The sequence below is a fragment of the Phoenix dactylifera genome, chromosome 5 (genome assembly GCF_009389715.1).
Source record: "Phoenix dactylifera cultivar Barhee BC4 chromosome 5, palm_55x_up_171113_PBpolish2nd_filt_p, whole genome shotgun sequence".
NCBI lineage: Eukaryota > Viridiplantae > Streptophyta > Magnoliopsida > Arecales > Arecaceae > Phoenix > Phoenix dactylifera.
Window position 1 is genome coordinate 1278238 of NC_052396.1, and position 27953 is coordinate 1306190.

General features: G+C 38.2%; 2 protein-coding genes across 22 annotated transcripts; both read right to left on the reverse strand.

Annotated features, from left to right (window-relative positions):
• Positions 1-305: 305 nt before the first annotated feature.
• LOC103703907 (protein NPGR2-like) lies at positions 306-19683 on the reverse strand. Of its 21 annotated transcripts, XM_026803370.2 has the most exons (11): positions 19366-19682; positions 18003-19016; positions 15808-16057; positions 12522-13738; positions 12103-12253; positions 4710-7800; positions 4588-4631; positions 4349-4479; positions 1538-1607; positions 1098-1430; positions 424-1010 (listed from the first exon to the last, which is right to left on the reverse strand). In XM_026803370.2, the coding sequence occupies exons 2-6, from the start codon at positions 18192-18194 to the stop codon at positions 7484-7486; spliced, it is 2127 nt and encodes a 708-aa protein (XP_026659171.2). In that variant the 5' UTR covers positions 18195-19016; positions 19366-19682; the 3' UTR covers positions 424-1010; positions 1098-1430; positions 1538-1607; positions 4349-4479; positions 4588-4631; positions 4710-7483. The 21 variants fall into 21 exon arrangements, with proteins under 21 accessions (XP_026659174.2, XP_008785179.2, XP_008785180.2 ...); XM_026803373.2 differs by lacking the exon at positions 4349-4479 and having other exon boundaries at positions 306-1010; positions 1098-1607; positions 4710-4988; positions 7455-7800; XM_008786957.4 differs by lacking the exon at positions 4349-4479 and having other exon boundaries at positions 306-1010; positions 1098-1607; positions 4710-5003; positions 7455-7800.
• Positions 19684-24067: 4384 nt separating this feature from the next.
• On the reverse strand, positions 24068-27943 carry LOC103703908 (cyclin-dependent kinase inhibitor 5-like). Its single transcript, XM_008786959.4, has 3 exons — positions 27467-27943; positions 24866-25069; positions 24068-24528 (listed from the first exon to the last, which is right to left on the reverse strand). Exons 1-3 carry the CDS (start codon positions 27865-27867, stop codon positions 24459-24461), a joined length of 675 nt encoding a protein of 224 aa, XP_008785181.2. The 5' UTR covers positions 27868-27943; the 3' UTR covers positions 24068-24458.
• Between the last annotated feature and the right edge of the window lie 10 nt (positions 27944-27953).

Consider the following 27953-nt stretch of genomic DNA (forward strand, 5'->3'; position numbering starts at 1 on the left):
GTCCGCCAATCGCATGAGCTCTTCGTGAGCTCAGATTAGCTGCTGATGAATGGATTGTGGAATGAGAAAGGTAAATGGGGGCGGCCGGGGGGGGGGGGATAAATCCAGGCAAGTGATTGTGCGATGCATCGACTTGAGCCCGGACGAACTCCCTCTTGAGTGACTCCCACCCTCCCACCATCCTAGAGAGGTTTCAGTGGCTCACGGAAAAGATCAAGACCTGGAAGGCGCAGGGAACGAGGCATGAGAGATGGACCAAGCCAAAGAGAACATCCAAATTTGAGAGCCTTGGGGTCAGTCGAAGGTACCAAAATGCATCCCTTTTTACGGCCATACCGTAGCTTTCACAATATGTGCGATTTGTAGATGCCTTAAGCCCAGACCTGCATGTCTTTTACTTCCCTAGGCTTAAAGAGCAGGTGGAGAGAACAACTGGAAATACCATCTTTTAGAGCAGCTACCTCCCTAGGTTGTTCTTTCTGAAACCCCGCTACCACCCTGGTCGCCTATGGCGCCACCAGTCTTATCGTGCAATTAGCTACACTTTAAACCACTCAGATCTTTCTGAAATACCACTCAGATAGCTATACCTTAAACCAATAATGGCCTCCCACTTCAGATCTTTGGGTGGGTCAAGCATGTTTCATCTATGACTGAAAAATCCCGTCAATGAGGATAAAAAAGGACAACCGAGAGAAATCATTGCCTGCGTCCGGCCTCGCATTGCCTATGCTTCCATGGGACTTTCTTTGTCCTTGTACAGCAAATCGCAACCATTCCAGCCGACGGAAGCACGAACCATAAAAAATTCACCATACTTCACAATGACATTGGGTAGATGTGAAATGCTGCATGAATAGATTCTTCTAGGGAGGCAGTAGCCGGTGTAGCTCATCATGGAAGAAAAATAAATATGGCTTGAATGTTCGCCAAAGTTATCGCCAAAATCCTCTTAGTGGAAAATATTTTGGCTGTGAAGGTACCACCAACGTGTCCAGGTCTGGAATTACCTTTAAAATTAGTGAAACCATCAACCCTTCAAATTAAGAAGTGAAACCATCCATCCTTTATATACAACAAATGAAGTGAGGAATTACCTTTAAAATTCAAAATTAACGGACCATAACATGCAGGAATGGATCTCCTCCAAATTCTTAATCTGGCCGTCAGTATCAACCACGTCCATGATGTCAGATTCAACTTTAACGAACTGATATCTATTCCAAACGAGCCTGAGACCACTCGTGAGAAAATTGCTGAATGATTCTCAGTATCACAGATACATCGCCATCAGCTCTTCTTAGCAAGTACAACACTCCAAATGCTTAATGGTTCATCCTTTCTTCTTAATAATAACTGCCTCAAATATCGAATCGAGAGAAAATATAACTACCAAGTCACCCAGCTGGCAATGCTTTTGAACTCAGATCCTGATTGACAGATGATGAAATGGAATCCATATGGATTAACACCTAAAAAGCACCATGAGGAAACGGACAGAACTTACGAAAGTTTCAGCACAGGAAGGGGTACCCACAAATAAAATAAACTAATAATGTGATGTTTTCATCTTCTGTACTATAATAAGTTGCCTCCGTACACTTTGCCTGCAAAGATTCACAAAGGAGACCTGAAATCTTAGCAACAAAGTTCTGCAATTAAGAAAAAGTTTGATGAGGAGACACGGACATATGTAATAAACAAATGCAGAAATAGGGGATACGGATATTAAGAAAAAAAGGAACATGAGAATCATTTGGTACAAGGATAAAAACAAAGTGGATCAAGGATAAAAACAAAGTGGATCCAAAATAAATCAAAATCATGCAAAGTTGTTCAATGTGAAGGTATTCAAAAACAAAACTGCAATAGATTACAACAAAATTTTTAAAAAAAGTTCATAAAAAAAAATCTAATTTTTTCTTGATATGATATTTATGTTGTTCTTCTGAAATGTCTCGATAGCATATCCCACTTTCCCAGTAGTTTCTACAGGCTATCAATCAAGATAGCTTCAAACAACAAGAAAACCACCTTTTATTGAAAAAAAAGATTTTTTCTTTGATATTATTTACTAAAATAAATGGGAACTTACTTCTTAGACTTCTCTTGCCATCTACCCACTTTTGTAAACTCTATACAAGCATTACCAAGCAGAGAAAATGAGGGGAAAAAAAAGAGGCGAAAGAAAGAAAATATCAAAGTTACTCATGTTCTCTTGCACTTAAAAATTGCAGAGAATGTAGAGAATGTGGACATGAGAGGTTTCACTGATAATTGTACCACTTGCCTTTGTTATTCTCTCAACATTAATATCTTTTAATGGAAAACTAGTAGGGCAGTTGGAAAAATTTTGGCTCATTATTGTTTCTTTATTCTTGTCCCTAATTTTTCTTTCCAGTATCAAACAATAAAAAAGATGATTTCACTCTAACTTTTGGTTTCACTTTCTCCGAAACCAAACAGAGCCCCAGTGATTGGCATGCCAATAGTTATCTCACAGAGCCAAATTTTATATTCTAAATGAACATTATGGAACTCAATTACAGCAAATGTCTATCAGAAGAGTCTATACCATACGGACGAGGAAGTTAAACCAGCAAAATATCTCCTGATATTTGTGGTAATTATCGATACTGAAAAAGCTTAAATTTAAGTGACCTGAACATAAAACTTGACAAAGCATTAAACCTGACCTACATCCACGGGCAAATATACATAAAATGAACGGAACCATGTTTATGCAATTCCAGTAACAGAAGCATAAAGGGAATATATAGCATCATCCTAGATTTACATTTTGGATCAATCACTGACTCATTCACTCGCTCACTAACTTGCATCTGCCATGGCATTTTCAACCTCCCAAGTGCCACATGATGGGCCCTGGTTACTTGCAATGCGCCTTGACTCAAAGCAATGGCCTCAGTGGTCCAAACCTGCGACATAGCTAGGATACAAATGACCTAGCAGGTGGTTGAGTTGGATTAGTTAGGATCAAAATGGACCTATTTGGTAGTTCCTCTTTCCTTTTCTAGTCGAAGATAAAAACCTTTAATAATTTTTCGGTTTCTTAATTCTTGTCTCCCACCCTTTTTTTCTACCCAATTCAGCAAGTCCCAAATGACTTTCCCTATAATTCATTCCACCGCTCTTGTAGGATGAGTGGCGTTTTAGCAGAACATAATGCTATCTTCCTGATGCCCTCGCTCAGAATGTGAATACAGAATTTGCCATTGACGGACAATGACCTTTGATCCCATGGTTCCCATCTGACACAAATAAGAATCAAAGTTTTTTTAAGTCATGGAGAGCGTCCCAGCCATCCCTTCCGGTTCCTGTGAGAAAATAGGACTTGGATGGGGAAGGATTCCAAAACCCATCCACATAGGAAAAAGAAAAAAAAAAAGATAAAAAGAAAGGAAAGAAGAAGTAAAGGAAAGAAAAAGAAAAGAAGGAAAGAAGAAAAAAAGGACAAAAAGAAGGGAAGGAAAGAAGAAAAGGCGAAAAAGGAAAGAAGACTAATGAAAGAAAGAAAGAAAGAAAGAAAGAAAGAAAGCGAGAAGGGAAAAAAGGAAAGAAGGAAGAAAGGAAAGAAAGAGTAAGAAAAAGAAAAGAAAGAAAGGACGGAAGGTAAAAAAGGAAAAGAAGAAAAAGAAAAGAAAGGAATGAAGGAAAAAATAAAGAAAGAAAGGAAGGAAGAAAAAAGAGAAAAAGAAACAAAAAAAATAAAGAAAGGAAAGAAGGGGAGAAAAAAGGAAAGAAAAAAGGGGAGGGTTGGAGTGCTCGACTGGGAAGGCCACCGGGATAGGGCGGGACAGCAACCTATCTCGTTTTGTGGAGAAACCGAGACACCCCATCCCTCAGGATTTAAAACCTAACGGTCACTTTTACTTATGGTGCTTGTTTATGGCCATACCGTAACATGGTTGTGGTTCCCAATCTGCGGAGTTGTTTGAAGTGATTTTTGGTAGTTTGAGGCTGCATAGCTGCCGCTTAATCCTGACAAATGGGTTCAAAATTTTGTTTTAAATGTCCTAACTACTTTTTTGGTATGACAAACTGACGTGAACAATCAGTGCAGAAACAGAACTTTTCCCTGCTTCTCATCTTTTTGTTATCTTTGTTCTCTTCTCGCTTCCACTTTGCATGTGTGAATTTCTTATTTCTACATGACTGATACATTAATTTGACAAAACTTAGATAACTCCTATCTTCTTTCTTTCTTTCTTTCTTTCGATTCTTTTTTTTTTTGGAGAAAGGTCTTTTTTTCAAACAGGGTATCCTATACCAACTTACATAAACTGCAAATATCAAGGAATATTTAAAAATCAAATGCCCATTTTACCTTCTTCCTCGGATCAAAGTTCCTGTTATCAGCCCAATAAATGTTAACTCACACAGTGCCTTTGACAACAAGACATAATCGGGTCAAAGGCCTTGCTAGAACCTAATTATGAGTACACATCAAGAAGATACCTGCTTTAATATGATAATTGGATTAGGAAATTTAAGATATGCACATCAGTTATGGAAAAAATTCAGGTATACCAATACTTAGAAATAAGTAAGATAACAAATTCTCACCTAAAACTGCATGTAAATTGTTATCTCCTTCTTGGTACTTGAATCTGCAAGCAGGAGACATGGCAATTACCAATGCATAAAGAGATTGAAGCAGCATTTACTATTAGAAAAATAAGGTGCACCTTGTGTCTGATCTAGTTCCAAATCTGTAAATTCGTATTTGAAGATCCTTCATAGTACACACACCATGCAATCGACGCAGATGATGACTGGCACACATTTCCAGTTCAATTTCAATTGGTTCATGCTTCTAAGTCATTGTAAAGAATACTGGAGCGAACTTCATATCTTCCGAGGAAGTACAACAAAGATTTTATATCTCTTGCCTTCATAGACAAAGGGGCTTTATATGGTTTTTGTGAATGTAAAGCTCGCGAGCAAGTCTGCTTCCACATAGGATTCTGAAAAAGAGATTTCTGACAGCAGGTACATTAGCTCAGCTCAACCACTTTATAAAGAATCAACCAGCTGAATAGCTCAAAAATTATCTTAGTGGCCTTTCCTCCTGATTAATCAAAGTAGTCCTCTTTATGTATCTTCATGTTCTACCTACAAGTTTTGAAGGGGCACATAGAACTATATATTTGCTGGGAAGTATTAAAGAAAAAGCTCCAAACATTGCTTGCGGAGAAGAAAAGAGTTTGGCAATCATCCACTATTAAAGCTGTGGAGATCTGTAGACAACCTTGTATATACCTAAAATGGCATGCCAGGTGATTCGACCTTTTATATCTTACTATCCTAAACAAAAGAAGAAGGTTAAGCCAATAAAAGTCGTTGTATTATCTGGACTTCCCAATGAACTAAACATTCGGCTATTAAATAATACATAGGCAAACCAACTTGATAAGATAATATGGTCCAATTATCCAAAAGCAATCAACCAGCAATAAACTTGGTATGTTTGCTTAAATAATATTTCTTCCTAAGATAATGGATTTTCTATATGCTAGATCCCACAAACCATCACAGAATATTGATTGAAACCACTGCCAATTGTTCATCTTGCAGAACAAAGACGTCCCTAAGCCCTAACATACAAGGAAATCATTGCCGAACCATTCAGATTAAGGTGGAAATTTACTGATTCTTTTTGCTCCACAAATAAAATACTGGCATTAGTTAGGCTGAATTAATGTCAAAAAAAAAGAAAGCTGAAATCTTTAATCTATAAGTTACTAACTTCCATCCTAACATGGCATTACTTATTTATCTTTTTGTTTATTTCATAGATCAATCCTCAGTTTAAGCCTTACACCTTCAAAGATTCTTATCACAAAGAAGGAAACGAGCACTTACATCACTAGCACAACCCACTTAGGGCAGGACTGAACTGAATCCTAGAGGACTAAGAACCCTCTGGAAAAATAACGAGCAGGTTAGAGTCTTGCAAGCAACAAAATGATTGTTTGAAAACACAGACAGAAGTAGATTGCATTGGGACACAAATGATTCCAAGATGATATTGAATTAAGATTTCCTATGACTTTTCCCCTGAAGAGTCCGTATTTCACATTTTCACTTTAGATTGTTCCTAAATAAAGATCCACTGTATGAAGGGCTAATTCTCTCTCCACAAAAATGCAGCCTTAAACTTTTCTTCTTTGAAAAAATTCGAGCTGCTTTGGGATACATTATGCCCACAGTTTTTTAGTGAAAATTGTGTACCTGACAAAATTCTAGTTGCCTTTCCAACTTTCATGGAAGCTGATACAATAATAAGATATCTGCACTTCACTGAGCACAAATAAACATCCTCCAAGTCCCTCTATCTCAAATATACTTTTTTTGGTCCTATTCAACTTGATAGCAAGCATGTGCGGCATATAAGGCTATAACTCAATTTAATAAGAGAGAGTATTTTTTCTAGCTGTAACAAGAAACATTCAGTGATGAAATGATGATGAGTCCAATGAAATTTTGATGGTTCCAAGAGATAAATGCGGGACTTGATGTTTATTCTAAAATGATATTATTTGAAATAGTAAATATATTAAATTTTACGACACTAAAGATGGGCACACCATGCCTGTGTTCAACTTTTTATCCAGGTTTATGACATCAAATAAAAGCATGACGAGCAAAAATATTCACATGTTAAGAATCAGGAATTAGCTTTTTCAAGATTAATGTAACTAGAAACTTCAGAAAACAACGGATCCATGTGACATGGAATGCATGCGCCACTTACAAAGCAGCAAAGACTATTTCTGGATATAAGCATGAGTATCTGCTAGTGAACATAAGCAAGCAAGAGTGTTTTTCACATGTAACATTAGGTTCCAGGTTGATCCTCTCCTCTCCAACAGATTTATCTACAATGGGCCATTCAAAAAAAAAAATCTTGAAAAAAGAATCTTTGTTCATATATGGATGCCAAGGGCTACTCTGTTTGCTAAGATAAAGAAAAAGAGTTATTGGTGCTTTAGAACTAGGAAGTGCCAAGTCCTACAGTTTAAAGATGTTGGTCTGATTGGTGCATTATGAAAGATGTGACCTATAATGTTATATTTCTCTTTAGATCACTTTGTTCCACCACAAATTATCAATAAAACCTTTGTTTCGCAAAAAATTATCAACAAAACTACTCCATATCCTTAATTGAGAACCTATGTTCTTTGAACTCATCACCTTTAGTTCAGTTCTCCTTTCTGAATCAAACTTCAACTATAGCTTATTTAAATAAGAATATCTTGTTTGTTAACCCTCAAAAATGCCTAATTATTCCAGAAAATACAAACAACTATGAACATTGAAGTCACACCATGTTTACGTTTGACAGTTTTTCCAGAGCCACAATTTCTGAACTGCAATATGATAGTATTTTATAGAAATGAATGTATCCTTGTAGGCGTACAATAGCTTACAGAGTAAAATTCCTCCATTAGAAAAGAAGTCATCTGAATGGTTCAACTGGTGCAGTCTCCTCAAGAAGAGCAGCAGCCTGAAAACACTCAGCGGCCTCGAGTACTGATCTGCCACCCTCAGATTTATAAAGCAGACCTAGATTAAACCAAGCAATATGGTTAGTTCTGTCCAGCCACAGTGCATCAGTCAAGAAACTTCTCACGACAGCCATTGGCCAATCACCAATCTTTCTCAGAACAGTCGCTGTAGAGATCAAGCTTGCAACATGTGTGGGCTCTAAATCTAGCGCTTTGGTATAAGCTCCTAGAGCTTCTTTGTGCAGGCCTTTTCCTTCATACAGCTTCCCTGAAATATTAACAATTGGATTAGAATAAGTACGGCGAAGGCTTCGCATCACATGGAAAACCTGTACTTACTAATAATTGATGATTTTGCACAAAAGCAAAGAAGAAAGTGAAAAGAAGGAAAATTAAAAAGTTTTTGATAAGCAGGATCAATGAGGTGAGCAAAAGTAAAGGATAAAAAGAGATATTATGGAACCAAAAAGTCTGCTCATAGCATAGTAATGTGCAACGTACTTCTTTTATTGCACAACCATACCGTTCATATATTTTAAGCAAATAACCATAATTCAGCTGTATTATGTAGTTTTTGTTTTGTTTAAGAAAAACACCTAATTGGGATTATTGCCACAAATCAATCCCACTCATGGCCCTCATATAATCCAAGTAAAATAGCAGCACATACGGGAACAAGCACATACAGATCGATATCATGTATATGAATTTCCAAGTTTTCAATGGGATATAATATTTTTCAATCAAATATGAACCAAATATAGCCTTACCCCAACTTTGCTCTTCTGGTGTCACCAGCAATCAGGTGAGCATGTGATAGCGGGCAAGCAAACAAGTCCAGGGTTTAAGATTTTTATAATACTTTCTGACAGATGAATTTTATATTATTGATTAGAGGTCATGAACAAAAACATTGTCAAAAATTTAGTGGAATGAGCACAAATGTGGTCTATGCAAGGCATCTCACCATCCCGAGCGTCGAGACAAGACGAGTCAGAAAATGGACAAAGACAGGATGGGACACCCACTTTCCTGAGTGTTGGAACAAGGCATATGTTGTTCCATAGAAAAACCATGATGGCCCATGGTATTTACAACCCTACAGATTTTAAATAACATGCGTACAGAAAAAGTTTTCTCATCGAACATGAATATGTGCTTCCGGGTGTTTAATGTGACCAAACGTTTCTCCGTCAAGTATGAACCAAGTATAAACCTACTCAGCTTTGCTCCTCCGATCCCACCAGCAATCAAGAAAGTATGTGAAAGCATAGAGGAAGAGAAGCACAAAATTTAGGTGACGTTTGGCAGCACTTTCATTTTTTCTGTTTTCAAAAATAAGAAAATAAAAATTCTATTTCTACTTTTTTCTAAATTTTTAAAAACATAAAAATGTTTGGTATAGCTAATTATTTTTGAAAACATAAACATGGCAGAGGCAACGGTGGTCATGGCGGAGGCGACAGTGGTCTCTTAGAGGCAGTGACAACAAACGTAGTGATGGATGCAGCGACAACAATGGGTTAGTGGCGAAGGCAGCAACAATAGCTATGACAGTATAGCAGAGGCCCCAATACTGGTGGTAATCGTTGCGGCGGCAATGGTGTGGTAGAGGTAATGACAATGGTGGCAGTGGAGGCAGAGTCGATGACAGCAATAGTGGTAGCAGCGATGTCAATAACGGCGATAAAAAACATGAGTTTCTTATTTTTAAAAATATTGAAAGCAAAGATTTCTAACTTTCATTTTTTGGGGAAATAATGAAAATAATTTTTGAAAAATAGAAAATAGAAACAATAGCACCAATCTTTTTTTTGCTCAGTTTTGGTGTTTTTGCCTTTTAAAAGAAAAAAACAAAAAGTAGAAGTGATGCAAAATGGGCCCTTGATATTTTTATATTATCATTTAAAAGTCGTGAACACCAGCACTATCATTTCAATAAACAAGTTATGCAGCAATAAATTATTAATTTCAGCAATTAAACCCAGCTCAGGGTGCTAAGTATAGTGAAAAATTAAGCATTGAATTATTCCTGCCTCTTAAAAAAGTGAAATGCAGCGGCACTTTATATGAAAGTTAGTAATTACATGTTAAATCACTCAAAACACACAAAACAATTCACTTTGTAATGGCATAAATATCAAAGCATGGTATATTATCAGAAAGAAGCAGCTCGAAAAGCTTCTTTTGTACAATTAAAATTAAATACATAATCACAAAGGTTGATGTCAACTTTGTTCAATATACATAGTTTTCTTGCAATTTTACTTCAACATGTTAAACATAAAATCTAATCCTTTGAGATATTCTATTAACTTGCTTGCCCATTCTGCTCCCATAGAACATTTTGTGAATAGATTGACATAAAATCTTATCACATGATTTGCAAACATAGATAAGCCAAACTTTGATCTCCATTTAGTCTTTAAAGAACTATTGCAGCTTATAGTTCCTTGCAGATATTACAAAGAAACAGATTTGTGTCACTCATGTTTCTGCAAGAATCCTGACATCCTATAAATGATGGCAACTCTAACAGGACCATATCACTCAAGAAGGCCTACTAAATTTTATAGTTATTTGATACCAAAGAAGTCCTATGGTTTATTTGCATATAACCCCTCCTTTTATATGTTCGTTGTATATAAAGACCCCCCCCCCCCTTTTTTAACATATTTGCATATTTACACCTCTCTTATATCAAAAACACCATAGAAGGACCCCAAGCTAACTTTGCATTAGCCATAACTGAACATTTCGGCTCTGCTTGGTAGCTAAAAAGTACCAGAGTATTATCCAATACTCGGGTATCTTTGGGGTTCCCTCGGAAAATATTCAGAACAGGTGTTCAGATGGGAGTTTTGAAGTTTCAAAAACCTCTAGAATGGCTAATTCTAGAATATTTTGAAATCCACTATGACTCCATCATAGTGGAGTACTTTGGATTTAGAGCGTTCACCAAGGCTCCTCCCCACCCTCTCCCCCATCCCGTAAACCCCCGCCCCCACGCCGCCCCTCTCTAGGCCTGTCGGCAGAGGCCAGGCAGCCGCGGAAGAGGGATCACAAAAATAAAAGGGGCCTTCTGGCCCCTGTTTTGAACGAAACAAGGGGCCAGAAGCGGAGCCCCTCCTCCACGGCAGCTCCCCGACCTCCTTTGTGCGGCGGCTCACCGGCCTCTGCCTCCTCCACGTGGCAGCTCCCCAGCCCTCCGCTGGCTCTCCGCCAGCATCCCCTTCTCTCTCTCTTTTCTCTCTCCCATTCTCCCTCTCCTCCACCCCTTCTACTACGTCAGTACAGGCCCGGCACGGCGTACACCTATACTGACCCGCGCCGCCGAACAATCAGTCTGAGGCCCGATACCGGCACAGCAGACACAGTCCCCATCTTTTAGTTTACTCCATCGCCTCTAACCTCCACCCCACCTCACTGTTGGCAGGCCTCATTATCTCCCTTTTCGCCACCCACTATCTTTTACACTTGAATTTTATCTCTAGTCTTCTACCCTATACATCACATCAAGATAACCTCTTCCTACTAATTCCACAAAATTTTTCCCCATGTCATAGGTGTAGATGACTAGTATAATCTCCCAATCTCATCCAATTTTTTAATCAAATTTTCCATATTGTGTTGGAACTCGTAATGGATCCCAAACAAAGTTTTGATTTTGAAGCCAAATAAATAGATTGCTTCTCCCCAACAAGTTGGAATGAGTGTATTTTTTTCTTTTTCTTCTTTTTTTATTTTCTGTAAAAAGATGTTGTTTTGGGGCTTAGTCCTCGTTCTCTATATTTGTTTCATGATTGACATCGTGTTTCATTCATTAAAAGTATTTTGAAGATAATGAAGGAATAGGATTCATGTAGCAGACCCAACTAGTTTGGGTTTAAGGCTTAGATGAGTTGAGTTAAGTTGATTTTGAAGAGAAATTTTTCCTTAAAATTTTCCTACGAATTTCCAAACACCTAATAATATTGAATATTAGGATAATTTTTTCTTGGTTTAACTATCTGGTGCATCCCCAAATGACTAGAGCTTTTTCACCTTCATATTTTGTTTCAAAGTATCCAAACAGGTCTTTATTTTATTTCTTCCAATGCCTCTCCTCACTCAGCCCTTAGGAGCTTCTAGCTACTGAACTAGTCGTGCTCCTCGATGCCACCACTGCCACTCAAGTTGAGATTTCAATTATTGCTGAAAACTGAGATGAAAACAATCAGGAGCATAAGAAGCTCAGTACATAGAAGCTCTAAAGGGCTGAATGAGGAGAGAGATGAGAGAAAATGTAGCACATATGCAATTATAGGTGGCAGAGAGTTTACTTGAAGTCCTATTAGAGAATTTCCAGGGTAAGGGAGGTCTTAATTTGCAAATATGTAAGAGAATATTTTTTTATATATGCAATAATTTTAGGTTTTTATGAAAAAAACTTTTTAGTTTAATTGTTTTTATGTAGAACTCAAAATTCAATAATTCATCTGATCACAGCCTATACAGAAGTGAGCAACTTGAGCTAGCATACAGCTCATGTAAATGATGCAAGAAAGGAATTAAGAAGTAAACTAGGTACCTGTAGCATGCCACCCTAATGCAGACAATGGACTAATGCCCTTTAATTTTGAAAGACAAACTTCAGCATCCCTCCACTGCGACATACTTATGTAGACATTAGCCAGATCAAGCCACGTCTCCATTTCCAAATTTCTGTCACATTTTCCACCCTGTCACCAGTGATATGAAAAGTAAGCATAAAAGAAAACATTTCAAATATTTAAAGAAAAAAGGCATTACATTAAGACACACAGAACAGTTACATACTGAGAATTTTGTTTAAGTATCAAAAACAATATCATGTAAAATAATTTTAGCTAAATGAAATTGGAGTAAATTTTATTAGATAAAAAAAGCTACTTAGCCACAAATATCAGTTAGTATTTATAAAATATGTTCATAACAGGGTCCAGAGGAAGAACTGTGGTATTGTACAACCTTTGAAGACTTTATCGCAATACTAGAGCTTTTGGCCTGTAGGTGAATAATGGAAAGAATGTGAGCGTACGTGTCAATTGAATTCTTCAGTTGCCCCTGTGCAATCTGAATTTTAGCTTTAGTTTTCAATAGCTCTCCCTGGCTCCATTTGCCAGTCTGATCCAAAGCAGCGTTCACTATAGTCTCAGCATCAACAAACCTTTTTTGAGCAGACAATATTTGAATTAAAAGAATCCATTCCTTGACATTTGATCCAGCTTCGAATTTCAAAAGCTGCTTTGCATAATGAAGTGCTGCATCCAACTTCCTCTGCTCAGCATTTTCTAGGCTGAGATTAAATAAAATCCTATGATCTTTTCCAAGCATCATTTGTTCAGCCTTCTCCAAAGCCGCAAGTGCCTCAGCCTGCCGAGAAACTCTATCTGAATCGGAGGTAGAAGATCTAGCTTGAGCTGAAATAGAAATACCAAGTAGACAGTTGGCAACACTGTCCATTTGATCACAACCTCTATGCAAATTAGAAAGTGCCCTGCGTGCAAAAGAAACACCTTCTTCTGCATAAGCAGAGTTCTCCCCACAAACCTTTGAAGCTAGCAATAATGCTTTAACACAGTTTGGGTCCTCCCTGGCTCTCAGTAGCTTTTTCAGTAGGTTCAAAGCAGTTAAATTATCACCTTCCCCTAAGTAACATAATGCAAGTGTATAATAGCATTCTTTCCTCTCCAAGACATCAGGTAATAACTCGTCAATCTGATTTGCAAGAGAATTTAACTGGCCAGATACCGATAGAGCAAAAATGAGGTGATCAATGGCAGATGGGTCCCACTCAACCTTCTTAAGAGAAAACTTCCTCAGGAGAATCATCAATAGAAGAATAGCCTCTTCTGTATTGTTTCTAGGTATAAAAGAACCATCCATTTGGGAACGGAGGTCAGGAGGACTTGCATCACAACCTCCATAAAGAAGAAAAATAGCAAATTCTTTTTGTATCTTTGCAACAGTCTCAGAATCAAGGTTCCAGTGACTAAGAAGGGCCCTCCGGAATGATGAGATGGCTTCATGCGAGAAGCCAGCCAGTTTCCATAGCTCTGGGAGCAACTCAACTGCCTTGCACACAGTCTCCTGTAATTTACAATCAGCAGTAAAGTTTTCAGGTAAGGCTTCAGGCAATGCAGTTTCTACAGTATCCAGAATAATGTTGCATGTTTGAGCAGCTTCTGCAAAACCAGAATAGAATAAGATTAGCCATATTACACACTGCAATATTTAATTCTCAAGTTTGAACAAGCAGACTCACATACAGTGCTGCAACTCCATCTACCCATCAGATTATCTAGGATATGCCTTTACTCTTTCCTATTAATCGGAATATAAAACATTCATACAATGGCAGCATGAGAAACTAAGGTCCAAGGTCTGCCATACCAGTACCGGTCAATGTACCGATGGCGGCCCGGACCCGCACGGTATCGGCTCGTACCGGTCCCATACCGGTCCGTTGAATGGCCGGATTTTGGGGTTCCGCATACTGGTCCCGTACTAGTTCTCCAATGATAAGCTTCTGGTACCGGATTCCACGCTGATCCGGTACTGGTCCCAAGCTAGACCGGTTCGTACCGGTCCGGTCCGGTACATCGGACCTTGCAAGGTCGATATTTTTATTTAGCATAAAAAGCTAGGACTGACTTTTATAGTCATATACTTGAAGGGGTTCTAAATAGGTCCAACGATTTTTACTATTTTAATAAATACACCCTTTGCACATATCCACGAAATGGATTGCACTTATCAGCTTATAAGTCCCATGCTTCTATAGCAGTGCCTTCAATTAGAAGAGTGAACAAATTTAAAGGCAAGGTAGAGATGATACTACCAAAACTACTCAAGTAGTGGCAAAGACTAGAAGATTTTTTTAACGTAACCAACAAAAACTCCAGTATATTTTATGGCTACCGATTCCAACCAAATGATTGCTTTTGTTAGCATTCCGGAAGACATGCACCTCATATACTTCATTTTTGTTTTGATTTTTTTTTTAAAGAACCCTATACTCCTTTACTCCAACTTTCCAGTTTAGCATTCCAATGTTCTCATTGAAAAAATCCATGCCATTCAGAATTTCAGAAGTAATCAAGGGCAACATTTAGTGGATTTACTGTCAACCCTTAGTGTAGGTCCACCACAATTAGAAACTCGGTGGTCTTACCACAACTCCTCATAAATTTCATTGCTCCCTTGTACGTGTCAGGGTATCAATAAAAGAATCTCATACATTATAACCATCAAATTAACCATTTCAGAACTCTATGATATACTTCCTCTAAGACAAAAAATCCTATGGGTATTTCAGTCAATTGCCCAAGAAATGATACATCTCAAATGATTAACCTTCCTAGAACAGACCCAAATTAGTCCTCAATAATAATGTCACTTCCTTGGTTTTTACATCACCCTAACATACAACGGCACATGTTTTGAGAAACCTATATTGCCTTCATTCTAATGATATGATAAAAAATAAATAAATATTTAAATCAATAACACATAAACAGGATATGTGCATATAGCATAAAATAGACAGATCATACTCCAACAATCCAACTATATATTAGGAGTTAAGAATGAAAACAGCAATATGGTACTTTGATTGCAAAGCTCTGTAGCTTAAAAACATCAAACTAAGAGAGAAAGAGACCTTTTTGTAATTCTAATCAGTGGATAGAGTACTTAACATTGTATTACCTTCTTCTTATAACAAAAGAAGGTAACCTATATAGGAATAGATACCCAACCTGCTGATGACTTGCCCAACCAAAACATAAGAGTGGAAATGGAAATGCATATCAAGAGTAGAAAGAGTGAAAAGGATCAGTTAAATCTAGATAAAAACTGGAGAACCTAATAGGAAAACAGAACATAACAAGGGACTTGAAGAAATGTAAAACCTTAAAGACTAAAACTAATAATTAGATTTAACGAGGATTTAGATCATTGAAGTATTAAAAAGATAGATGAAAAGTGTATGAAATGGCCAAAGTGACTTGGGTCCACTGATTGCCACCTCTCTACTCAGTGGCATGCATTAGAAAGAGGTTCTGGTTCCTAGTTTCATTAATGGAAGTGATATATATCATATTAGTGATCCTGTTGGCTAACCCTCATTGATTTGAAAAAACAATGGTTAAGGAACTTCAGATACAGATTAATTCAGAATATGAACACAACGAAAAATAACTTAAACACATATAATGCACATTAACCTGTTCAATTATTCATGAGCATATACCTTTAAACCTGCCAAGATCTTGCAGTGCTCTTGCTTTAAGGTATATTGCTTCAACAAGCAGACTAACAGCATGTATGGACATCGGTGGCGCATCCCAGTGTGAACGAGACTTGCAACATTTTGTTCTTTTAGAAATGGATATTTTCATCTTAGGGGCTATTGCAGCAATGTCTATTCCATTAAATACACAAAGTGCAGCTTCTATATTTCCTCTTTGATATTCTAACCTTCCAAGCAATGCCCTCGCTTCCTGCAAAATATCATGTTTGTTAAGTTCCACCAGCAGGGTCACGTTTATATGATGTGAATGGTGCGATCCTATTAAACACCATCACCTGCATGGTCGTGGTGTACATATTTTATACATATAAAAGGATCTGAAAAGGAGTTCTATCTAGAATCTGTTTTGTCTCATTGTTCAATATTTAAATACTGACATAAACAAGTGATCTATATATGCAGACTGAAGTACAAGAAAGGGCCCTATCTCTGCAAGCTTGGTAGTAAAACCAGAGTTTCTAGGCAATAACATTAACCAAAAACAAAAAATAATCAAAAAAAAATGGGAAAACCACCGTGAACTGATGTGCCCATGTTTAAATTTAGAGAGAGCTAATTTGGCAGAACTCCATCCTAATTTTACCAGTATAACCAGAACAAGTCAAAGATACAACTGCAAGACTGGCTGAAGCTAGGGGTAGCAATGGACCAGGTTGGGTTGGGTTCAATTCAGGTCAAACAAAGGTTGAGCCAAAAAAAAAAAAAACTTAACCCACAACCGACCCATTTATGATCATGTTGACAAGAATAAAACCATACCAAGCCCATTATTTATGTTGACCCATGCTCAACTCAGTGACCCAATTATACCTCCACTTGTTGGTCATATACTTCAAAAAAAAAAAAAAAAAAACTATATAGGACCAAGAAGAGGGGATCTAGGGTTGGATATCCAAATATGAGAGAGGGAGAAGACATGAAAAATAAAGGCAGAGAAGAAAATGTGATAGATCTTGAACAAGTATTCTGCTTCAACACCAACACCCCCCCCCCCCCCGCGCCCCCTCTCCTCCTTTTCCCCTGCGGTGTGTGCATGTGCGTGTGTCTATGTTCTTTCTCTTAGCAGTCAAGTGCAAGCCCGCATGACATAAATTAATTTTAAAATTCACCCTCTTATCAAACATTCATAAATAATATCATTACTATTACGCCATTTATTTCAAAAATAATTAGCAATTTAATGTTTTACAGAAGCAATTACCAACAAAATACCATAGCCATTTTAATACCACAAATATTCCTCTTCATTTCCTTATTGGAAGTTAATTCATTTAACCTAAATCTTTTTGAGTCAAAATCTAAATTTTGTCTTCACTATCCTACTCTAAGATTCCAAAGTAGAATAGGATTTCTTACTTAAATGTGACCAAAAGAACTTTATATACACCAGATTAAGACTCATGACAAATTGAAAAGAGAATAAGTAAGCTTCTTCTTCTCACAATCTTCTCTATTTCCATCCTTCCCACTCAATCCCTATTTTCCAACAGGAAACTATTCCAAGATTTCACGTTAGATACATGAAATGATGGATATTGATGATGATGCAAATATATGGGGCCATCATAAAAGGACGTGACCTTAGAATTAAAAGTTAAAAAAATTCTATCATGCAAGAAAAAACTAAATTTTAATCATAGTTCCCTTGAGTAATGATTCTACAAACTCCACTAGAAATAGAAACTCTTTGTGAAAGCACAATAGAAAGGACAAGTTTCGTTTCAGTAACTGAAATATATGTCTTAAAAAATATTTTTGCGCAATCAAGACAAGGACAATAGCAGTTATGCATCTTTGAGTACAGTTTTGTAGCTAAAGATGAATGATGGTAAAAACAAATTGATGCTAAAAGAAATGTATACAACGACCACTAATGAAAAGCCATAGTTTTCTGAGGACTTATCAAAGCAATGCATGTAGAGACTCCCAAATGTTATGAGAGTTTTGCTTTTTAAGACAGCTCAGTATGTGGACAAAACTCCAGCAGCAACCATATAAAGTAGCATAAATAAATTCTGAAAGTAACAAAAGGGTCATGGTTACAGCACAAAGAGTTGTTCAGAATGAGTTGCACCTTCACTACAAAGTTACATAATTACCAAGGTAAAAAGAGAAGACCACAAAGAAAGACCAACCTCATAGTTCAGACATATGCCGTCACGAAGAGAATATTCAGCTTCTTCAATGTTGCCAGTGTCAAGCCTCTGCTCACCCTCACCATTTTGAGAAGAATACCCACTGGCTGAGCAGTCCTTGGTGGCCACAGACTCAGACGACCGAATCAATTCATTCACTCTCAATTGTTCCCCGGAAAACAAGCACTTCATTTTGTTTCGTGGAACCAATCTATTGAAGATTGCTTAGCCCTTGTTCCGTGTCCTACCATGCATGCTGCTTAATCATAAACAGGACTCTCTTCACCATCATATCTCAGCTGTCTAATATTAGAAATGCCTCCATAACATGCAGAAAAAAGATCAGCTAACATAACAATCAGAGAATTCAATATGAAAACAAAGCTCAATCGTGTTCAATTTAAACTAGAAAACAATTGCTGAAAACTAAGACCTTTAGATATCATATCCAAATGAACAAGGACTAACAAGGAAGTTACTAAGTTTTAGTGTTCAACACTAAAACGACTAAAAGAGATCACTGAATTATGGTTACTGCAGAGTTTACCCTCTCACGAAACATACCGCTCCACTCTTAGAGGGGAAAAAAACAAGGAAAAAGAAAGAAAATATTTTTCCTAGTACAGCGAAACTCCAAGCCCAATCAGGTTCTCACAAAATGAGAAAACCAAAATCATCGAATTCAAAACTCCTGCTGATCACAAGCAGAGGTGCATGGACTAACAATAAAATTACCAAATTCGTTCCCCTCAAAGGTGCACCATAAGCTCAACAAATCCCCCACAAAAATACTCCTCCATGCACCAAAAAGCAAAAAACCAATGATCAGTATTGCAAAGCATGCCCAGACCCGCATAATTTTAAGAAGAAAAAAATAAGGCGATGAAGAAAGAAAGAAGAAGAGGCAGAAAATCATACCAGAAATAAACAATTTAACCCCACCAATATAAAATTCTGCTTGGAATAGATTTTAAAAGAGATGACAGCATTGCTTCCCAAACTCCACCAAAATACCTTCATTTATTTCACAAGGAAAAAAAATCACCAAAAAACCATCCAAAAGCGTAACCTTAAAACCCATGAATTTCAACCCTAAAACTCGGAATCCAGGAACCCGAGAAACGCTTCAAAACTACAAACCCGTTTCAAACCCTCCACCACCCCCCCCCCCCCACCCCTCTCTCAAGACTTCCAAACTCCATCCCTTGCAAAGCCTAAACCCATGACAACGATCCAATCCAGCCGAAATGAGAAATCTCCTCCACACTCTCAAACCTGCCGGAATTAATGCCGACTCCAAAACCCACGAATTAAAGAGACAGCGGACACCCCGACACATCCAAGGACATTGAATAGGCCGTACCTTTACCACATGACGCTGTTGCAGGCCACCAATGCAGTTCTTCAATTTCGTCCATCCAAACCAACCCACCGAGAAAATTCAATCTCTGGATTTCTTTGATCCCAAAAAAATCTTGCAAAAAAAAAAAAAAATAGCGATTTCTTACCGCAAAAAAGAACTAAAAAACGATTCCTTTGCTAAATAATCCATCAATTATGAGATTTAGGGGGAAAAATATGGGCGAAAAGCGAAGGGGGCGTAGAATCAAACAGCAAGAACCAAGAAAATTATAAGGGAATAAAGGAGGAATTGGGACAAATTTAGGGACGGAGTGGGGGTACGGCGAAAACTTTAAAATTAAAGAAATTGAAAGAAATAACAACTGCGGGTGGGCCCCGCTTCGAAAGTCGGCAATCCATACCGCACGCAGCATTTGGGTGGTGCATGTTCCGGCGTTCGGAACTCCGTGAAATGCGTTTCTCGTGAGAATACTTCCGATTCCCTTAAATAATACGTAATTCAAAATTTTGACTTTTTATACAAGTCCTACGTTGAATAATTAACTAAATATAAACCTACTTAAATATAATTTTTTATCTTAGACTCCTAAATATTTTTATTTTTAAAGTTTTTATCTTTATTTTTTTTATACGGACACGTATTGAGCACTATGTAAGTATCCGGATTAAAAAAAATAAAAAAAGAGGAGAGGTTTTCGATTTATCTTGCAAATTTTCAATGTGCCATTGATTTTTCTTTGTTAGATTCTACTCTAAAAAAATATATATTTGAACAAACTTAATTTATTTATTCAATAGGTGCAGAAAGCTATTACTTAAATATTCAATCAAAGCAAAAGATTCTTATGCTTGCAACTAGAAAAGCAGTAGTAACTTTCTTGACATCGTTTTAGAGCCAGAGAAGAAAGTTACTACTCCTTTTCTAGTTGCAAGCATAAGAATCTTTTACTTTGCAGCTGTCATGATGATATCGCCATCCATTACCTAAAAAATATTTCTAGTTTATTGCTCAAATATTCACCCTGGTTGGATAATTATCTCTTCCAATTTGAAGCCAATTGTAGTCAATGCTAGGAAAACTCAAGCTTCTTGCTTCCTTCCAATGCCTCACAGTCATGGCACTTCTAATTTATGCTCTCCAAAGAGCCTCTTCATCTTGAGACCATGGCAAGATATCACAGTCACTGATGTCTTTGAGAGCCTTGGTCCTTTGTAAATATATCTCACTACCACAAACCAAGTGGGCTTGAAATTGCTAAGAAACCCCTACAAACAAATCCTCTTCGTTCACTCCTTTCCATTCCCATCGCCATCTATCGAGTTTCCTCACTATAGTGGTACCTATTTCGACTATTCTTGCTTCCTTTAGGTAAGCTCCTCAAGTTCACCTGCATCAAGTCCATATCCTTCTAGCTCTCAGGGCCTTTAAATCTCCTTACCATTTATCTGTTCCATCATGCTTCTCACTACAAGCTTCTCATCTAACCTCCCATCATATAGGATATGGTGTAGGTGCCCTGAAACTCTTGTACTGTTTGGGAGTTATAAAAGAATTGATTGAAGAGGATGAATGGAAGCAAATAAGGAGAAGATGAAGATCATAATTCGTAATTGAGTGAAAGATCAAACAAAAGGCTTAAAGAAATTATTGAATGATGTACCCAGAAGAAATAAAAAAAATTGTCAAACCTAGAATGAAAACTCATAATGCTAGTGCTTGCTTTGCGCCCCATGCATATCACAAAAAAAGACACTCAAGATCTTAAATTAAACCTAAAAGCTACCATATCAAATAATTTAAATTTTAGCCATTGATCCTAAACTTTGCCCATGAGCTTTAGGAATTTTGATCCATAAAATGTAAAATTGTATTTAAGACTCACATTTCTGCTCAGAGCAACAGGTCATCAAAGTACTCAAACCAGAGTCAGAGTTACTAGGAGGAGGCTTGTAATGGTATATCTTCAAGCAGGCTTGTAATGGTATCTTTCAAGCAAGTGCATCCGCCTAAGATGTAAAAATTAGATTGAGAAAGCACAACTTTTGATGATTGATGCTGCAATGACTAGCATTGGTGGCAAATTTAAACAAGGTACACTGTCATGGTTCCAGGTCTTATACTGGTGTCACTCTGTCATTGTATCAGTATGTCCAATATGAGGGTCAGTTGGACATACCAAGTATTGGTACGCCCTCCATACTATATACTAGTACCGAATTTGTACAGTACGTATTGTTCCATACTACCGGTTTGGTACGGTATGATGTACTATGAATTTAAATACCAATGCCTCTTTCATCTAGACTATGATTTGTAATCTCATCTTCATGTCAACGAAGTCTTTTGCAAAGCTATCCTTCTGCTCTCTGTATCTTGAGTCTTTCCCTAAATAAATGCCGGGTGGTTGATCCTCCCTTATTATCCAAAAAAAAGCAGTATCTTGATTCTGGAACAGGGTTTTCTTTTTACACCAGATGCTACTCCAAAATCTGAATTGTCATACCTTTCCTTTCACCTTGTAGTACTAGCATATTAGCTACATGAATTAATCAACCTAATACTCTACTCTACCGGTTGTTCTTTACCCATTTATACACATTTTTCAAGCTTGATACTAGAGTATTAACCTTTCATGGCAATGACTTGTTGCTGTTATAATCAATTTGTGATGCCAATCTTAGTTTTTGTGGTGTTATAGTTTCCAAAGAGAGGCATGTGACATGAAGAGGAATCATTCATGTACTTGTTTCAGTATAATGATAATGTATCATATAACTAGTATATAATGATGGTGCAGAAAATGAGAGGAAAATTCAGATCATTCAGTTGAAGCAAAATCAAAGAATCCATCGAGTTAAATTAAAAGTTCTGAACATAAGCTACTTTCGTAACCATCAAAGGAAACGATATGGAGTCAGGCTTATATCAATGAATTGAAGGAAGTAATCTTCTGTTATAGCCTTTTTTTATTCATGGAAGAAGTGGTTAGGGATGTCAAGACCTCTTTAATACAACAATAAAAGGATGGAGCAGCATGCTTCCAAATTCAGCTGAAGTTACCCAGCTCAGCAGAGCTTAGGACTGGCTAATACAGTGTTGGAAGGTCTAGGGTAGCGAAATGGCTAACCAAGTTAGCTTCTATGGTATTTCAATCATTGGGTTATTGTGGGATACACAATAGAGAGTAGCCCTTCCTCAACAATGGGCCCTCAGGTCTAGACACAAGCAATTCCACACAAACTGATGAACACCATGTGTGGTCACCAGGTACTCAAATCCATCAACCTCATATTCCATCAGGACTGAAATCCATCTGAGGCTACTGAAGGAAGATAGCTTGGAGATTGGAGATCGCAAATCAGACAGATATTAGAAGGTTACTTTATAAAAGGAACCAAGAGTGTCAAATATTCAGAGAAAGAAATAGATAAAGGGTTAAGTCAGAAGGCAGCTTCAAGGAGAGGTTTTTTTATTAGTAATGCAATATCCACCTTGTCCTCAGATTGCCTGGAGAAGGGAACATGCATGCAGCAAAGACCATAATTGTGTTGATCATGCCAAAGTTCAAGCCATCCAGACATGTACTGAAGCTCCAATTGCTAGCTTCGGGTTTAAGGTTTGGAGTTTGAGGTTTGGGGTACATTTGCAGGGCGAACCAGAAGATGGATTGAAGTGAGCATGTTCAATATTCTCCATCACGGCCACCATATCAGTTGGTTTAACAAGGCGAAAGCAATTCACAGATGGGCAACCCATCAAACTTTTGCCCATGCGGTTTCTTCTGCAGTAGAAGGAGGGCAAAGGCTCGAGAGTTGGCAACGAGGAGAGCACTGCATCTAAATAATAAGCGATCAAACATCTAACAGCATCATCTGGAAAGAAAACTCGGACAAGATACAGGTGAGATCAAATATATAATAGATCAAAAATCTGTTAATCCAAATCCGACGTTAAATATAGATATCCGAACCTAGCTATTTTATTAAACAAGTAATCCAGCTCAACCTACAACGGGTTGAAACAAATAAAACGAGTTAAACAGTTAAACATTGCCATCGCAAGCCAAACAGGCCTTGAAAAACACCAAGCAAACTGAGAACTTGATCCATTTCTTGCTTGGCAGACACTGTTTCGTATGGTCGCCAGGAGGTAATCCACCAACCACTCCACCTCCTGGAAATAAAAGCTGTACCCATGTTTTTCTTTCCTGCACTTGGGAGTCTTGGATTCCAGCATGAATAGGAAAATGGGCAGTATCCAGTGTGGGTATTGTCTTGAATGGACAGTGTTTCAGAAGGCAACCTGCAGCTTTTAATCTCAAGCAACAAAAAAGCAGACGCACCTCAAAACACACCTTGATAGCCTAAATTTACCAGCAGTGAAAAAAGAAAGCTGCTTCCACTTACCGCCTGCACAAACACTACCGAATAAATCCACAGAATCATCAAACAGTAAAGAGTACGTGGGAGCAATCTCATCAAGCAAAAGATGTTTCACCAGCTACAATCGAAACAAAAAAAAAAGGCCCCTCAACCCTATGGCAGAAACAAGTAGCTACGGTAGAAACAAAGAGCACCTTAAAAGTCCGGCAGAAACAAGGCATTCACCCAAGCCACTAAGCATCATATGGAGAACCATATCCACATCAAACTATTTAAAAGGGAAAGATGAATCCAAAATGAGAGGAGATATTTCAGAGGTGGAAGACATAAGCAAATGGGTCATTTTATTTCCCAATGAGCTTTTCAGGTTCATCAGCAGCAGTATAGACAAAAATACAGGATCAGATGCAGCATGGTATACCCCTACCCAACAAAAGAGCCTAATACATAACACCAGTACTATCAAGGAAAATTATAAAATAAGATTGACACCTACTCCACCCCTCTACATGATCTGTTAGAGTGCAGTGAGTTTGAACCTAGATGTAACACCAGCTCCGTATGGGTTACAGACCATTGGACTACAAACTATCTTTGGGTCTTCTGGAAATTTACAACATATTAAGAAAGAAGCGGCGGCGATAGCCAATGAGCAGAGATCAATGGAGAAGCTGCAGGAAATGAAGCAGCACCAGACCGAAGATCTGCCATCTACGAGTCCAGTTTCACCCATTCATACCGGCCAGGGAGCGGGCGGTCATTCGCAGGATCAAAGTTGTACCTACAAAAGGGATTGAGAAATCAAAACAAATATTGTAACTCACTGATTAATATCTTCATTTATCTTCCAAAACTGCTATCTCTGCTCAAAAGTATTGCCAACACTTATTTAAGGCTTATAGGACATGCTGATGCTTATGCAAATAAGCTTTTGCCAAAAAACTCACTCATCAGCCTGTCCTTTTGATTCAGATTCTGCACTCATCATACAGGATAGCAAGGAGCTTATTTAAGAATTATATCAAGAGAAAAAGTAGAATACGGAAGCATGTATACTTCTCTGTAGCTTATTTCAGAATTATATCAAGAGAAAAAGTAGAATACGGAAGCATGTATACTTCTCCGTAAATATTCGTTGTTGGAGTTGCTCGGCCCCAGCAAAAAATTCTTCCATCTCATGGGTGGTAGGGATGCTCCTGCACACTGAATTTTGCATTCTCCGGTTGGTGGCAGTTGAGTTGGTAGGTCTGGTTGTAGAACCAGGAGTCCCAATGGTTTCCGAATCCTTTATCAAACTGCAAGGCGTGGTCTCCCTGACACTCCTGCAACCAAATTGTAGCACAAAAAACCCTTATCACACCACTACTGTGTGGATGTTCTCATGAAAAATCTACATTTTTTCACAATTTCTGGATACAGGTTTTGAAATATAAAGAGAAGAAAGATGGGGGGAGAAAAGCTTTGCTTATCATAAGAATACACTTTGGCCTCAAGAAACTTGAACATAAGCAGAATTATGGACAATTTGAACTCGCAAACGTATCTTCTCCATAGTTTAAAGACAGCTAAATCAGCCTCAATAATTAGGTTTAACGATGACTATGGACCAGAATAAAGTTTCAAAGTTTTAACAGAGAGAACTAGAGAAGAATAACCTATGGTAAAAGTTTTCCCCAGGTTCATGCACCTGTGACTGCGGAAGGACACACAAGCCACTGCGAACTTCAAGTCACATGGGTAAGCCAGAGAATCAAATACAAGAAATCTACGTAAAGACTCTGCACATTAAATCAAATCAGACAAGCCCCTAAATGAACAAACAGATACTGGTTCATGCTCCTGACAATGGTTGTCTGTCAACAGTGAAGAGTGCCACAAAAATTCAAATTAACAATCACACATGCTTGGACCTGCTCATTAATCAGCAATATGATATCACTTCAAAACAAAAAAAATCTCACAAGCAGAACAGGAAAAAAGAAATCTTTAAGCTACAAGCATGATCACGATCACCATAGGTAAGGAAGAGCATTGGCAACCTACAAGAAACTTGAGCAATCAGAATGTTCGCAACAAATGAAGATTGTTGAGTCTGCTCTTATTGTTTTCCTTAACCTGTTCTTTGTTGGAGCTTATCACGAATCACAGCACACGCAACACACCCAGCAACGTGCAGCCAAGGGATGGTCCCAGCGTCACTACAATTTTAAGCAAAACAAGATATGAACAGAGAAGGCCATAGAAAGGTATTGGATGCGGACACTTTGTACAGATGCATTAATGCTTTCAGCTTTACTGTTCCCCAGTCTGTGAAGATTAAGCAGCCAACTTTCGTCTAAGGTCGCACAAAGTAACAAAATAGCCCTCCAAGTTGGGTGAGTTAACAAGGCCCACTAAATCCATTGTGTTTTCTACGGTTATTGGCCAATATACGGAATGACCCACAACCGGCATGCCTTCCCCTGACTTCAAGCATGAGGAAGGAGGAATCATAGAACTATAATAGCATCCGAAATATCTGAAAGCCACTCAAGTTTCTCCGAGAAGAGAAGCAAAATATTTGGTTTTAGTTCGGTAAACCAAGTTATATAGACATAGAAGTTCCATAAGACTGCTTGCTGCTTGATAGACGCTCTCAAACACCTCATAAACAGGGGAAAGTCTCATCAAGTTCATGCCATGTCAAAAATAGAAAAATCACTTGCAGGCATGAATGATCAAGAGGGAGGCCCCTTCAACACTCGAGTCAGAGAGCATGAAGAGAATCTCCTTTTATAATAAATCCAGTAATAATAGAAGAGCATGACCGAAGATGGCCCTAGCCTACAGAGAAGTTATATGCATGCCGTAATCATGTTCCAGAAACTAGACAACAGAACAAACCCAACGACAGTGAAAGAAGTAAATAAACCAAAAATCAGGGACTTCTGCAGCGACACATACATAGTACCAAGGCTTCAGCAACACGAATATGACCACATTAAAGATAAGATTTTGCGGTATTTAACTTAAGGAACAGGTCTGAGAATCAAAAGGAGAAAAGGGAGAGAGAAAAACTAATTATTTTTTTTTGTGGAATAGAAGTTTTCCTACTATAAAAGATAACTTTTGGCGAGAGAGAATATAAAGTTATATTATGTCCGAAGGTCTCAGCAGCTAGCAAGTGAAAAAGCATAGGAAAAAAAATCTTTTTTAATAAACATAATAAAGCATAGCAACAAAAAGAGAATACACTGCATGAACTCAAGAAAAGTTTAAAAGATCAAAACCCTAACGGCCTAACCAAAAACAGGGATTTTTGAACCTCCAAGCAAGAAAGAGATATAGATGAATTTTTTTTCTTGGGAGCTCTTTAACAGAGAGTAGCGTGAAGCTAAAGCACGACTAAGCTTTCAAAAACCCATGATTTTTAGCATCCAATGAGACTCTCTTTTATATATATATATCCCTATTATCTCACAAAACCCTGAACACCAAAAATACTAAAAACAGGGGATAATAAAAATGGGAGAAAAATAAGACGGAGCCATTTCTGTAGTATCTACCCTTTTCCACTATGATTAAAAACAAGAAGAAACAAAACAAATGATTTCTTGACAAAATATATAAACTTTGAAGAAGAACTCATCCCCAGCAACCGGGCAAGAGACAGAAACCCTAGATTAGCCAGAAACCGTAGAGAAGCCGAGTTTAGAAGCAAAGATGAGAACCCAACCCACCTGTCCCTGGCTTCAACCTCGAGAACGTTCTCCCCGAAAGAGACCTCGGCATCCAGCGAGGCCACCGGGCCCTCCACTGGCGCCGCCGCCGACCCCTTCTTGGAGTTGGAGTTGGGGTCGCTCCTCAACGACGCCGAGCCGGAATTCGTCTCCCTGGCACCGGTTCGATGTGTAGGGTTATTAGGCTTGGCGGTGTCCTCCTTGGGGGCCGGGGGCAGGGGCTTCTCGAGGCGGCGGCTGCGGAGTTCGAGATAGGAGGAGGAGTCCGGGGGGGAGGGTTTCTGGAGTCGCTGGAGGGCGAGGGTGCGGGCGCGGGTGCGGACGCCGAGCGAGGACTGGGCCGAGACCTCCATCACCGCCACCTCCCCCGAGACCTTCGCCTTCCTCATGTACTTTCCCATGCCAATATATCTATCTACGGCCAAGCTTTCATACCATACGACGGCTTTCAGAGAAAGAGAGAGAGAGAGAGATAGAAAGGCGGGGG